At 44.9% G+C, this 15529-nt stretch overlaps 1 protein-coding gene across 8 annotated transcripts in view; it reads left to right on the top strand.

Annotated features, from left to right (window-relative positions):
• Numa1 (nuclear mitotic apparatus protein 1) overlaps positions 1 to 15529 on the top strand; it is a 79675-nt gene that overhangs the window by 26337 nt on the left and 37809 nt on the right. For 4 of the 8 annotated variants that reach the window (XM_037196908.1, XM_037196907.1, XM_037196904.1 and 1 more), the window contains exons 1-2: positions 6116 to 6202; positions 12525 to 12598. In XM_037196908.1, coding sequence (XP_037052803.1) covers positions 12557 to 12598 — 42 coding nt within the window. In that variant the 5' untranslated portion in view covers positions 6116 to 6202; positions 12525 to 12556. Of the gene's footprint in view, positions 1 to 5700; positions 5817 to 6115; positions 6203 to 6509; positions 6649 to 8415; positions 8452 to 12524; positions 12599 to 15529 lie in introns of those variants that run through there. The other 4 variants (XM_028889112.2, XM_028889104.2, XM_028889107.1 and 1 more) reach the window with 4 other exon arrangements.

Raw genomic sequence — 15529 nt, 5'->3', positions numbered from 1 at the left:
TTCTCCCTTAGCTCCTAACAGGTACATACACATACATTGTCGGTTTTGCTTTTCTAAAGAACTGTTATACCTGGGCAGTGGTGGTGCACACAGTGCCAGCACAGGCAGAGGCAAGTGGGTCTCTGTGAGTTTGAGGCTAGCTTGGTCTACAGAGGGGATTCCAGGACAGCCAAAGTGACACAGAAAAACTCTGTTGGGGGGGGGGGGCAGGGAGAAAGAAAGACAGACAGACAGACAAACAACAAAACATTGTAACAGGCCAAATTCTGTGACTGGTCAAAATGTCATATATTTGTATAATATCTGTGCATCTCCTTCTAGACACTTGAAATCATCTCTAGATGGCTTGCAATACCCAGCATAATGTGAATGCTGTATAATTAATTGTAATATTATATTTGGCAAGATGTAAATAAATGTACATGCTCAAAAAATAGTTTGAAGCCTTTCATGTTATTAAGGAAGTCTTAACAAGCGTCTGCACTGTGCTAAATTCTGTTCTGAGTTGCAAGAGTTCAGTGATGAGTTGTTGGTGATGTGTGGTGGAAGAAAGAGATTAGTCAAGCACAAATAAGCGTAGTTACAGATCAGGACTGCTATGAAAGGAAGGAGTATGCTGCTGTGAGAATGCAGAGTAGTAGGACATTGACGTAATTTCTAGGATGTTAGGAAGACTTGGGTGAAGAAGTAACGTTGGAGCTAACATATGAAGGGTGAGTTGAAGTTAACTAGGTGAAGAGGTAGGCACAGAATGCTTTTGGTCAAAAGAAGAGCATGGTCAACCCTAGATCATCTGTGCTATAGCTTTCTGCTAATGAACCTTCAGCCTCTTAATAGCAGGTAGCATTTATCTGTGCACCAAGAGTTGTATTAGACATTTCACATTATTATCTTGTTAACTCCCTAAAGCACAAGGAAGATTGGTGGTGGATGAGATGTTATTCTTTGGATAGAATTGTGAGAGTTTTGGGGAGTGGAAGAGTACTTGCCATAGGCTTTAGTCTAATCCTCTTTGTTACAGAGACTCTAACTAGGGACAGTGATTTGCCCAAAGCCACATAGGTAGGAAGTGACCTGTCCAGAACTTACCTCTAGGGGCTTTCAACATCAAATGTAACATGCTTTCTGCCACTGTGGATTGGAGGCTTCTCTGGGCATTATAGTCAAATTCCTGCTGATTGTTTTCTTTTGCCTCCTTTTCATAATTCTGCATTTATAAGCAAATGTTGTACCAGATATATGGTCTGTAGGGACACAGCCATTTTACTACTCTGTGGCACTGAAACAGGGCAAACAGGTTCCTAGGAGCTTGTAGAAAGGCCTTCTTAGGGGAGAATTGAGTGTGGCCTCTTGGACTTACTAATCAGTCCTCTCTGGGTGTAGCTTTGCCCTCTGCTTTTCTCCCCAGGAAGCTTCAGGCTTTCCAGCTGTGACTCATTAACCAGCCACTGCCCTCTGGAGAGAGAGAACAGGGTGGTGGTAAATGAGCTGGAGGTCAGGCCTCTGAAACAGTCCATCCCATCAGCCAGCTGCTGTGACTGCCTTTCCTTTCAGCATCCCCTTCTTACCCTGAGGGATTGCCAGCATCTCTCTGGTGGAAGGCTCTTCTTCAGGGCTTGTTGCTTCTGCTGAGTTTTGCTAGTTTTTGTTTTGTTTTCAAGACAGGGTTTCACTATGTAGCTCTGGTTGTTCTAGAACTCACTATGTAGACCAGGCTAGCCTTGAACTCACAGAAATCCACCACCTCTGCCTCCCGAGTGCTGGATTAAAGGTCTGTGCCACTACTCTTTGTTGAATTTTGCTATTTTAATGTCTATAAAGTTCTAGGGCTCTCATCAGAAACACAAAATACTTCAGTGATTTTTTTTTTTTTTTGAAACGGAGTCTCACTATATATTTCTGTGTGACCTGGAATTCTCCATATAGACCAAGATGGCCTTAGGCTGAACTCAAAAAGATGCTTCTGTCTCTGTATCCTGAGTGCTGGGATTAAAGGTGTGTGTGCCACCATACTTGGCTGTGATTGCTTTTAAAAAAATATTTATATGTATGGGTAATTTTGCCTGCGTGTATGTCTTTGTATCATGTATGTCTGGCACCTGTAGAGGCCAGAAGAGGGCATCGAATTCCCTAGAACTGGAGTTACATAGTTGTGAGCTGCCATGTGCATGCTGGGAACTGAACCCAGGTACCAGCAACCAGTGCTGTTAACCACCAAGCCATTTCTCCAGCCCTTCAGTTATTACTTTTAAAGCTATGTGGTTGTTTTGATTTAAAAAAATTATAAGAAGATTGTACAGGGTTTCTTTGAGCTATTGAAAATGTACTAGCCTTTTTTTTTTTTTTTTTTTTTTTCTTCCTTTTTCCTCTGAGACCAGGTTTCTCTGTGTAACAGTACTGACTGTCCTAGAACTAGCTTTGTAGACCAGGCTAGCTAGAACTCAGAGATCCGTTTGCTTCTGCCTCCTGAGTGCTGGGATTAGAGGCGTACACCACCACCTGGCAAGAATATGCTAGCTTTTATTTATTCATGACTGTCTTCTCCAGAGCAATGGGGCTTGGTAGACAACATCCTAATTAAAAGACTATCTCATGTAAACAAGTTACCCAAGTCCTGAACCTCAGACCTTCTGATCTTTAAAACAATTATGTTCAGTGTCTTCTGGTCTTTACTGTGCCACTTGATATCCTTGGCATACAAAGGTGTGTGTCACCACCGCCCGGCTTATAGCACTGATATTTTAAACAAGAATAATAAAATGAACACCAAAATGCTGTAGCCTACTGCCTACACTGGGAGATGGAGTATTACCAGACCCTTTAGAACACCTGTGTGCTTCTAACTAGACATCACTCTTCAACATTGCAGTGTACTAGTCAGCTCCTCCCGAACCCACCAACTCCTCCCCAACCTCTTTCTTTCTTTAAATATTCTCAGTACTCCTCTCCCTCTTTTTTTTTTTTTTTTTTTTTTTTTTTTTTTTTTTTTTTGTGGTGAAATAAGTGGCTTGCAGAACCAGGCCCTAGCCAAGTGATCTTTCTTGGGTGGGAGGGGCTAAGGTAATTTTGTTCTGCACTGGAGAAGAGAGAGTAGTGGAGAAATTTGCCAGACTTCCTGGCTAGCCCAAAAGTTAGTTGGCCTAAAAGTTTAAGGACTTGGTAGAGAAATTCCAGAGGCGGTTTCAAGCTTTCTAAGGCTGTCCACCTGAAACTGGTTACCTTGCATTTAGAGAGGAGCAAGATGGGGAGATACAGTATCAATTCTGTCTAGGCTGTGAAGTTTCAGAACTGACAGTACCAAATGGGACTGTAGAGATGGGGTGGAGAGTTTATCAGGCCTTTTATTTTCACCCCTTACAATTTCTGGGGTGTTGATTGCGCCAGTCCTTAAATTGTTTTTGCCACTTTCTTGTCTATAAAATGTGAGAGTTTGTATTTGTGGTAGTCCTTTGAATATGAGCCTTCCTTTCTACTAATAGCAGTTGCTAAGTACAGACTACAAAGGTATGGTAAGAACAGACTGTAGGCCTGGGAGAGGCAATGTCTCTGCAGTGGTAGGTCTGTGTCTGACCCCCACCTCATCTATCTCCTCTACTGAGCAATCACATTCCCTTGGTGGCTAGAGGTTGTGTTTGGAAGGCTGCCATCCAAATGTAGTTCAGTGGAACAGATTTAATGAGCCTTGGTAAGCTAGAGACTGACTGATCATAAAGATGGAACTGGGGTATGTCCTTAAGGAGTTGGCATTCTAGATGGAACATAAGACTTTCATGCAAATACATATAAGATTGTTTTTTTTTTTTTTTTTTTTGATCAGTGTACATGGCTATTACAGTGTTTAAATACTTTTAAAAATGTGTGTCAGAGAACAGCCCTTGGGAGTCAGTTTTCTTCTGCCATGTGGGTCCCAGGACTTCAACTCAGGTCAGGCATACCTTCTGAGCCATCTTGCCTTCCTGTACATGGTTATTAAAAATCCAACCGGGCTGTAGTGGTAAATGCCTTTAATCCTAGCACTTGAGGCAGAGGCAAGAAGATTTTTTGAGTTCGAGGCCAGCCTGGTCTATAGAGCAAGTTCTAGGGCAGCCAGGGCTACACAGAGAAGCTCTGCCTCGAAAAATTAAAAAAAAAAAAAAATCCAAACATAAAAACATAGTATAGGAAGTCCCCAAGTGATTGTTTCTAATAATCTACTACTGTTGAATATTGGGGGGATTGAGATTTGACGTGTCCCTATAAAGTAAAAGCCAAGAGGTGGGCTGGTGGGGAAAAGGCACCATACCGTTCCACGTCTTTTCCAACTTCTTCAGCACTGGGAAACCATCTTCTGCTGGGACACTGGTGATAGTAGGAACCAACCTTTGTGAAGCACCCACCAGCACTTTATGTGCTCAAAATCAGTGTGCTAAGAACCTTGTAAATGTGACTGAGTGAATACTCATATCCTTAAAGCAAAGGAGGCTCTAACTTACTTTCACATAGGAGTCTGAAGCTCAGAGATGGCTTGCCGGGGTTATGTGCTTAGCTGCAAGTGACGAGTGCTGGATGTGTGGAAGATGACAGTCTCTCTGTGCCTTAGTTTCTTTCATGTCTACAGGCGAGTTGTAATTTACCTGCTTCATAAAGAGGTATCGAAGCCTAATGAAATGGTACACATTAGGTCAGTAGAATGGCTTGGGGCACGTTAGTAGGTACTTAGTAAACATTGGCTAATCTCCTCCTCACTTTGATTCACATATCCCATATGTTTTCTTCCCTTGTACTAGTTCCTCCGAGTTTTGTTTTGTTTGGGTTTTATGATACTGCCCTGGCTGGCCTGGAACTCTAGGAGGAGACCAGACTGGCCTTGCCCTTGCCTTCTGTCCCTGCCTCCTGATTGCTGAGATTATAGGCCTGCACCACCATGCTGGGTTTGGGTCTCCTGCTGCTTCTCATTCTACATCTGTATCTGCAGTACCTTTCCCACCTATCGGGTAGCTTCCTAACTCACGGTGCTGCTAGAGAATCCTTTATCAAGTAAATCTGGCTCACACCACAGCTCTCGGTTAAAAACCCTCTAAGCCCTTTGTTTGGATTTTCCACTTCTGACACCATACCTCACTCTCCACCTGTTCTTTCTCTGCTCCACCTTTCTGCCTTCTCCCTTCCCTAGAGGGAGAATTTGCTTTGGTGCTTTGAGATCCAGATCAAAATACCACTTCAAGTTTCTAATCTTTCCCTACTCTAAACTGGTTAGTTTCTTTGCATCTTTTGTGTGAGTTAACATGTACTATCTTTGAACAAAAAGCTTTAGTTCATTTCTGACCTGTGGAATTATAACCCTACCTCAGATGTTGGGTATAATTCTTGCATAGGTATTTTCAGCAATCCTTAATAGCAATACCTTGCACATATTTCAATAAATGTTTCTAGTTGTAAATGGAGGGGATTCCTTTTAACTTTTGGCTGTCCACCGTGTGGAAATGCTGCATGGTTTTGTCTGGCTCAGACATCTTTTCTTTTAGTCATGTAGTTGCAGCAGACTCTGGGGATGAATCCCTGTGCCTATATGTCTGTTGAGGGCTCCAGCCAGTGCCTGCCATCGTCAGAACTGTGCCTTGGCCCCTCAGCCCCTCCCCATAAATGTCCAGAGGAACAGGGGATTAGGTTCTGGCAGCACAGCTGGGATTTTGGCGGCCATTCCAGTCAACAATAGCGCAGCCACCAGGACAGCGCAGGCCTGCGCTTCGCAGCCAGAATCTGCCTGGGTTGCTTGTTTGGATGGCTGAGTGGGAGGAGCGGGCACAGCATGACATCCTGGCCTTGCTACGCCGAAGGTACAGGCTGAAGAGATTTCCCGCAGGGAACGGGCTAGGGTGGCCAAGTCCCCGGGCAGGCAGCGCGGTGGCAGGAGGCCTGCGCTTTGTGTGCTGCGGAGCGGGCGGGCGGGCGGGCGGGCGGCTGGCTGTGTGTGCCTGCGGACACGCCCCCCGTCGCCGGCGCCGCAGGAAGCTGCCCCTGTAAAAGGCCTGCGTTGTGCGGCTCCCCGGCGCTCGGCTCCCCGGCTTCCTCTGCGCAGGGCGCGTTTCCCGCCAGGGGCTGGCCTTAGCTTCGGCGGCTCTGGGCCTGCCCGACAGGGCTGGTCTCAGAGGCGGACAGGCCATCACTGCTGCCTTAAGCCCTGCTGGAAAGCAGCGGAGGGGGAGTGTCCTGGCCATCTCAGGTTGGTGAGGCCGGCGCGGCGGCGGGGGCGCTTTGTGTGTTGACGCCACCGCCGGCGGGCCCTGCTGCGCGCGCTCTCCCTTCAGCCACGGTGCCTGCTGGCGCGCGCCCTCCCCCCACGCGTCCCGCTCTGTTTTTGGGGGACTGGCAGGCTTCGCCTTGCTCCTCCTGGCAGCCGTGCCCCCTCCCCCAGAGCTCTTGGCTTCGCTGTCGCTCCCAGAACGCGCGGAAGCTCGCTGTTGCTTTAAAGAAAGCAGACTCCTGGCTGTGACGCACTTCTGGCTGTCAGCCAGGAAGATTGCTTCTGCCTGGCCGACTGAGAAGAAACCCAACAACTTTTCTTTTGTGTGTGGGGTTACTTTCCACTGTCCCTCCCTTACTCCTTTCAAGATTTAAATGTTAATGGCGGATTAAAACCTGTAGATACCGTTTGGCTTTAGGAGTCCGGTAAGACCCCCAGCACTAAGACCTCCCCCCTCTCTCTCTCTCTCTCTCTCTCTCTCTCTCTCTCTCTCTCGTTCAAAAACAGACGGGGGGGGGTTGGGATGGTTCATCCTCCCTCAACTCCTTTTCCTGCGCCATCCTTAAAGGGGAGGGAGAGGAAAGGGAGAGCAAGTAAACACACGGAGAAACAGGCGCTGGCAGCAGAGCTTGCCAACATCCGGGAGTTGGCGCCTTTCTTTCCCTTCATAGATGTCAGCGTGTTTTTGTTTGGAGAGAGTAGTGTGTGCGCCTGCTCTAGAGCTGTGGAGGCGGCCGACTAGAGGGCTTCTCTATTCCCTTGTGTGGTCGGTCCTAGGTGCGTTTGTGGTGTTGGACAATGAAAACTTGTCCTTTTTGTCAGCTGCCAGGGATCAGAGTGTGGGAATGTAGTGGCTAGAGGTAGGTGCTGATGAACTGCCCCAGAGGGCTGTGTATTTGCGCTTGCGCGGGCACCTCATGCCCTATAGGCCGCGGTTCTAGTTCGCGATTGCAACCTTTCTGCTAACATCTTTCAGATCTTGACCTTACAGACTATGGGAGAAAGAAGTAGCTGTCAGTATTGTTAGCTCCGGAATGACCCAGGCGATGTGTAAATAAAGAAACCTACCTCAGCAGAAGCAGATTGTCCTTTAATTAGAACAATGAAGGAGGACAGTCTCTCAGGAGTGGAGACTGCAGAGATGCAGGGGGTTTGGGGGTGGGAGATTCCATCTCCCACATCTGTACTCCGGCAGCCCCAAAGTTGTAAATACTGAAGGAGGTTGATGTTTGACTTTCTTGTCAGCAGCTTCCCAGTTCCTGGATGTTATTTGCATGTCAACTTAATTTTTGGGAGTTTCTCAGTCCATCTGAAGCTTTTAGGTCATTAACTCTTCAGGTATTACCCCTCCCCTCTTTTGAGACTGGATCTTGCTCTGTGGCCTTGCCTGCCCTAGAACTCAGATCTGTCCTCCTGCCTCAGCCTCTCCAAGTGCTCAGGAGGTGTGAGTCATCAAGGACAACTAGTAAGCAACTTTCAAGAACCAAGGAATGTGGATTTCCCCTGAAGTCTTGTCTCTTCATTCCTCCTCCTCGAGCCTCAGGACTGTGAGCCAAAATCTAGGTTACAAAGAGGGTGGTCTGTGTGACGAGGGAGAGGCCTGAGCCCAAAGTGAGTCCCTTAGAGCTAGTAGAGAATTCATCTAGCAAGTTCATTTGTTTTATTTTATTATTTTTTTTCTTGTTTTATTTTTCGAGACGGTTTCTCTGTGTAGTTTTGGTGTCTGTCCTGGAGCTTGCTCTGTAACCCAGGCTGTCCTCAAACTTTCAGAGATTCACCTGGCTCTGCCTTCCGAGTTCTGGGGTTAAAGGCGTGTACCACTACCGCTGGGCTGCTCATTTCTTTCTGATTTCAGAAATGCAGAGAAACTGTTTAGATTTGGTCCACATAGCCTACTCAGGGCTCTCCCCCAGAATAGAGAAAAGATTTGCATCTCATGGAGTAGTTGTTGGCTTTTTTATTGGTGTTTTGCCTGCATGAGGGTGTTGGGTAACCTGGAACTGGAGTTACATACAGTTGTGAGCTGCCATGTGGGAATTGAACTTGGGTCTTCTGGAACAACAGCCAGCACTTTTAACTACCTGAGCCATTTCTCCAACCTAAGAGTGTGTGTGTGTGTGTGGGGGGGGGGGCTTTTCAGAGGATACACTAGCAAGACAGCTCCTTTTTTTTTTTTTTTTTTTTTTGTACAGGATTTCACTATGTCACCCTGACTGCCCTGGAACTTGGTATGTGTGTCAGGTTGGTCTCAAACTCAAAGATATGTGCTTGTCTCTGCTTCCTGAGGGCCAGGATTGAAGGCATGGACCACCACACCTGGCTTAATTTATTTTAGACTGGGTTCAAGCAATCCTTCTGTCTCAGCCTCCCTTGTAATATTTTATCAAGGGATCTTGACCTTTGCCGAGACCCTCTAGGGTAACCAAGCAAGTAAGGTCGAAATGGTTATTTGCCTGTGTCTCTTGATGTATTCCTCCTAGAGGAACTCCCAACATCAGTGTTTGGTGAATGCAGATGTGCTTAGGTGGAGGAAAGGGTATCTCTTTTAGAGAGGAGTTCAAGAGCCTGGAAAATTTACAGCTATGGACAGGTTGGCTCCCAGAGTAAGTGGTGGTAAGTTTTGCTCCTGTACTTGGGCATACAGATGAGGGAGCCATTTTCTTAGCTGTGAGTCTCTGGGCCTTTGGAACCTTTGAGTTGGGGCTGGGGTGGGGTTTCAGGAATGACTCCTTGAGTTGGAAGTCTCTATGGCCCTGAAATTCTGGGAGTAGGAACAGTAAAATAATGAGGGTTCAATATTTGCAGGGGCCCATAAGTTAGAACCAATTAGTAGCTCCCTAGATCAAAGTTCACTGTGGTGTTATCTTGAGTTAAGGTTGTGGTATTCAGGCAGACAGCTGCTAAGAGGGAGCTAGAACTCAGGCTGAGGGTGGAACAGGAGGAGTCGTGCTGCCTCTCAGACCCTCTGGCATATCATTTGGTTTCTCCTGAAACTAGTTTTTTCAGAAGAGACCCCCAGAGCTCAGCAACCTGACCCTCCGGTCTGGTCCTTGCATCTTGCAGGTGGTTTACATTAGCCTCAGCCCTTGTGGGAAACCATTGGCTAGTCTCTAACTCCTTCAGACCCAGAGAGCAAGGCCAAGGGCAGCTCTTTGTTCAGTGTCACTCTCCTCTTTCTGATGCATCTTTTGTGGACATGGGAGTTCTTGTAGGTGTGGAAAGTGGCCATGCTATAGGGAACTATATTATGGAAGCTTGGGAAGTGTAAAGAGGACAGAGGGGACCATACATTTGCAAGATCACCGCTTTTCTCTGTCTCCCTTGGAATGGGGAAGAAAGAGGGTACTTTATCAGCTTTGGGAAGCCTCAGTTTTAGATTGTGGGTACATAACATTTTCAAAGAATCAGGTTTATGGGAACTCTGAAGTTCAGGGTCCTGGTCTACTGTCTGGATTTTGTTGTGGATGTGTGGATCTTTGAGTGGATATGTACATGCCCAGTCAGATTGAGTGGGGGTGAGTCTCAGATCCTGTGAAACGGTACACAGAAGGCTACAATTGAAGGGATCTGTTTTTCCATCACCATCACCCAGTCTTCTGGGTGGGGCCTGCCTCGGATTTCAGAGGGAGGGTGGAGAGGATGGTGCTCTGGCGGGGAGCCCTTGGCTGCTGTGTCAAGTCTGCTTAAAGCTGTAGTCCCAGGCTAAGCACTGTCTGTGCCACTGGTTTCAGTCATTGTTATTCACAAAAGCCGTCACTGCCAGCCAGTGGCTGTGCCTTCTTAAAGCTGCACTCTGGTGTCTTGAACTGTTCTTTGGCCTGATGACAAGATCTTTCAGAAGTCCCTAGTGTTGAGTATTGGATTCCTATTTCTGTGCCTGGGGACCTCAGAGAAAGGCATTTGACCTTGATGCAAGATATCTTGAGCAGTGAACTAGTTTAGATAGTTTCTTCTGGGGAGGACACTGGGGGTTATAAATTTTGCCTCTGAGATAAAGGAAAGAGGTTGTTTGAACCTCCTTTGGGCTAGATTTATCTTCTCTTGCAAAGAAAATTTCTGAGTAGTGAGGATTTGGGAAGAGATCTAAGCTACATTTGCCCTGTTATTGAAGATTACAGAGACTTTTCTGCAGTGCTGGGAATTAGACCCAGGACTTACACAGGTTAGGTAAACATTTCACACTGAGCTATAACCCTGACCAGTACCCTAGGTGAGCAGTTGATTGTTGCCACTTTCATCCTGTAGGCTGGCCCTGGTCTCTCAAGCTGTAGGCTGGCCAGCTACCCCAGGAAAGCTCAGTTTCATTACACTGGTTGAGATCATCCTGTCCCTGGTCAGTCAGTCAGTGCTCACAAGACAGGCCATACTTGGGAAATCATTCAGGACTGAGGAACACATGGGCCCCTTAGCATGCCTGCTCTTCTGAGAAAACCTTACTTGTGCCCACCAAAGACCACGTAAATCGTTTATTTCTCAGTCTGACACTGATGTGACAGGCGGTTGTATTAAGTGCTGGGGTTTGCAGGGTCAGGCAGTAGCTAGTTATAATTAGCATTTACTTATAGTTAATACTTAATTATTTTCTTCTGCTAGTGATTCAGGTATGTTTAATTTTACTCCTTATCCTCCTAAAAACCCCTGAAAGGCAGTGATGATGTCATTGTCTTCTGTTTCCCATGTAGTTTTCAGGACAGGAAAAACAAGTATCAACTAAGAACACACTTTTTTTGGTTGGTTGATGAGTACAGAACACTTGGATGGGAAGTTCCAAGGGGTAATGTGTAGCTAGAGTTTTCCTGCCTGGCCCACAGTCAGGACAAATCTTTGTCACCCGCCAGTACCACAGCCGCCAACCCAACCAAGTAAACACAGAGACTTATATTGCTTACAAACTGTATGGCCGTGGCAGGCTTCTTGCTAACTGTTCTTATAGCTTAAATTAACCCATTTCCATAAATCTATACCTTGCCACGTGGCTCGTGCTTATTGGCATCTTCACATGCTGCTTGTCCTGGCAGCAGCTGGCAGTGACTCCTTCTGCCTTCCTGTTCTTTCTTTTCTCCTCTCTGTTAGTCCCGCCTATACTTCCTGCCTAGCCACTGGCCAATCAGTGTTTTATTTATTGACCAATCAGAGCAACACATTTGCCATACAGAACATCCCACAGCAGTAATGGGAAGTGAATTACCAGATTATGAATCTCTTCATTATTTGACTGAGTGCCTTATTGGCAAAAATTGTATCTTTCTTTATGGCTAGTACTTTGATTTCAGAAAGCACTTAGCATCTTTTGGTTCCACCGACCTTACGTTATAAGAGATGCTAATATTTGTAGAGCTGTATGGGTGAAAGGCCTTTCTGTTCTTCTTCATCCTTCTAGAGTAGTGACGTAGTGGGCAATTATGCAGCAGGTGGGAGAGGACAGTTGTGCTCTCAGATTGTGGGGATCATGGTGGCTGATAGGAGGTGCTGGAAAATACTCAAGTCTGTGATCCCATAGGTCTGTTGGCAGGCAAATGGAGATTCCCAGGGGAAACAGGAATTGGGGGTAGGAATACTAGAACAAATGCCTAATCTTACACTAAATGTTCTCTGCAGGGTAGGGCAGTGATGGGGAGATGCCTCAGCAGGTAAAGTTCTGCTGCCCAATCAAACGAACTTGAGTTCATAGCTCCAGTACCCACCTAAAAGCTAGGTGCTATGGTTTTCTCTTTAGTCCCAGTGCTGGGAAGGCAGAGACAGGCAGTTCTCCAAGACTAAGGACTTAGTTGTAAAACAGAACCAGAAATCAACTTTTATTTAAGAACAGAAATCATTTATGATTGATTTCACCTATCATGTGCCAGGCACTGTGTTACTTGCATTACTACAGTAAGGCAGGGAGATTTATATGAATTCATTTTGCAGATGAAGAAGCAGATAAAAAGAGGTTATGTTTATTGTCTAAAAGTCACATGACCATGGTCCCATATAATTAGTATTCAGACCCTGGCCAGTTTACAAAACCATGCTTGTTCCTTGTTGAAGGTACTATGTCCCAAAGAGCAGGGCTGCAGACCAACTTTGAATGTTGTTTTCCATCAACTGAGTGAGAACATTCAGTTGAGTACAAGATTCTTTGCAGTCCGCCTTGACAGTATAAGCTTTAAATGATTTATGAGTCTACTCTGAAGTCTCAGAATTTCTGTGCTACCTTAGTGTGTTGAGTGCTATTCAGAGGTGGTAAATGGAACTGATTTTCTTCTATTCATCGATTGGATATATCTGATTTATTAACCATACTTCTTCTCCTGGGTTCCAGGTGCATTGGAGTGACTAACTGGGATCACCAAGATGACACTCCATGCCACCCGAGCAGCCACACTCCTCGCTTGGGTAAGTAGCTTTCTTTTTCTTTTTCTTTTTCTTTTTTCTTTTCTTTTTTTTTTTTTCTGTACGTCTTCAGTTTCCTGTAGAATGTTCTATGAGCCAGGACTCTGCAAAGTCTTCTGATTTGCAGACCAGGTAATTTTTCATATATTGCCAAAGATACTGCTGACAGTGATAACTTGTAGCTCAAGTCAGGCTTCACTGGTATTCCTTTTGGTCACAGAACAGAACATTGGGACATTGTGCAAACCCACTCTCGTTTGTACTGAATACTTTTCTTTTTCTGTGTGACAGGGTCTCACTCTGTAGCTAGCCTCGCCTGGCCTGGAACTTAAGAGTTCTGTCTGCCTCTGCCTCCTGAGTGCTAGGGTCAAAGGTTGCACTACCACACCAGGCTGTATACTATTCTGTCTAAAGGACTGACTGTGAACCTTGATGGCCACATTGGCAGGAACTTTGGTCTTCAAAGACCTAATCTTTGAATGTCTTCCTCTCTTTACTATATTTCTGTCTGCTTCCATTGTTCTGTTTCCTCCTCTTCCTCCTTTTTAAAATGAAGGCGAATATTTTATTTGTTCCTTAGTGTGCTGCAAAGCTGTTGCTTCACTGAATTAAAATAGCAGCAACAGATGTAGCATATCATAAAATTAAGACAGTATTGTCCTTAACTTAACACATGCTTTCCTGCACTCCCAGTGGGAAGATCATAAAGTCTTTACCCAAATCCAGAGATAAATGCAAATGAGTTACAATATTATGTGAGACTTAGGGTAACATTGTTATCCTAAAGTACAGAATTCGTATAGCCACTTTTTATCATAGATACTCTAAGTTAAGACAACAGTGCTGAAGCAAGTCACTTTTTACTAGCTTGAATAGGTACCACGCTCAGTCCTCGTTTAATGCACATATTTCTCAGTGTGCATCTTTACTCACTATTTCATCCAGTTCTGAATGTTTGCTCAGTGTTCTTGATCAGCCAATGATTTCCATAGCAGGATTTGTCATTGACGAGTCCTGGTTTTTCTGCAAATGCTTCGTTGACTTTTCCCAGTAGAGGAGAGTAGAGTTCACTGGCAGCCTTCACACCACCCAAAGCTAGTCTTGTTAGAACAGATAGAAGACTAGCTATTTTTCAGATTTACTTAACAGGAGTGGAGAGATGGCTCAGCAGTTAAGAACATTTGCTGCTGCTCTTGCAGAGGACCCAGGTTTGGTCCTCACCAGTCACATGGTGGCTTACAACCTTCTATAACTCTAATTCCAGGGTATCCAACTTCTTCTGACCTCCTAAGGTCATGCACCTACATACAAGGAGGTAAAACACCTATGAATTAATTTTATAAAATAGCAGTTTGAGACAAGGCTTTTATTATGTGAAAAGAATGGTATAAGATATAGTAGGGTTGGAGGGAAGGCTCAATGATAAAGAAGAAACATGAGTTTCCCAGCACTCAGGAGGCAGAGCCAGGTGGATCTCTGTGAGTTCGAGGCCAGCCTGGTCTACAAAGCGAGTTCCAGGAAAGGTGCAAAGCTACACAGAGAAACCCTGTCTTGAAAAACCAAAAAAGAAGAAGAAGAAGAGAGAAGGAGAAGGAGAAGAAACATGAGAGCTCAAGTTTTCACATATACCATGGATTGTGTACCCATGTACACACAACACATCATATATGCAGTCACACACAGAATATATATTCTGTGTGTATATATTTTATACATATATTTGATAATTAAAACTGTGTTTTAAGGGGCTGGAGAGATGGCTCAGAGGTTAAGAGCACTGCTTGTTCTTCCAAAGGTCCTGAGTTCAATTCCCAGCAACCACATGGTGGCTCACAACCATCTGTAGTGAGATCTGGTGCCCTCTTTCTGGCCTGCAGGAGTACATGCAGACAGAACACTGTATACATAATAAATAAATAAATCTTTGAAGAAAAAACAATAACAACAAAAAAAAAAAAAAACTGTGTTTTAAAAATTTGCCTAGAGAGGCGGAGGTGGGGGATGGCTCACCAGTTAAGAGCGCTCACTGTTTTTGCAGAGGACCAGAGTTTGATTCCCAGTACTCATACTAGGCAGCTTACAAATTGCCTATAACCCCAGGTCTAGGGCCTCTGATGCCCTCTGATCTTGGAGGGTACGTGCTGAACATAAATTCATGCAGATACATATTCATACACATAATAAAAAATAAATCTTTACAATAATTTCCTAGAGGAAAGACTAGAAGAAAAACACTTTTGTCATTGCTGAGACTATAGTTGCATATTGAGCACTCACTAGCAAGTGCTAAACTCTAATTTGGGACCCCAGAAGCTCCCCTCCAAAAAGCTAATTTTGTCAAGGGCTATAGAGGTGTAGCTTAGTGGAGGGGCACGTGTCTACATTTACCAGGTCCTGGTTTCCATGTCTAGCACTGTTTTGAGACAACAAGAATCGGTGGTGGCGCACACCTTTAGTCCCAGCACTGGAGGCAGAGGCAGGCAGATCTCTGTGAGTTCGAGGCCAGCCTGGTCTACAAAGTGAGTTATAGGACAGGAGTACACAGGGAAACCCTGTCTCAAAAAACAAAATCAAAAAAGAAAAAAAAGAAGCCCTCCCCTAAAAATAAAAATCATAATGCTGAAAGTGAATGTATTAAAATGCTATTGGTGAAAGTTTTTTTCCTTCCAAAATTTATATTTTGTTTAATTAAAATGTAGTTTGAAACTTTTTTTTTTTTTTTTTTTTTTTTTTTTTGAGCTGAGGATCGAACCCAGGGCCTTGCACTTGCTAGGCAAGCGCTCTACCACTGAGCTAAATCCCCTACCCAGTTTGGAACTATTTATAAGTAGTAGGTAGTGATAGATTGTTGCAGACCTTACTAGGCAATGATTGGGTTATCCAGTAAGCTGTGTCCTCGCACTGATGTCTACACTCTGGCTAGAGATGGAATAA

This window comes from Peromyscus leucopus, chromosome 1, assembly GCF_004664715.2.
Source record: "Peromyscus leucopus breed LL Stock chromosome 1, UCI_PerLeu_2.1, whole genome shotgun sequence".
Classification (NCBI taxonomy): domain Eukaryota; kingdom Metazoa; phylum Chordata; class Mammalia; order Rodentia; family Cricetidae; genus Peromyscus; species Peromyscus leucopus.
Note: the sequence above shows the minus strand (reverse complement) of the source record. Positions and strands in the feature narration are given on the sequence as shown.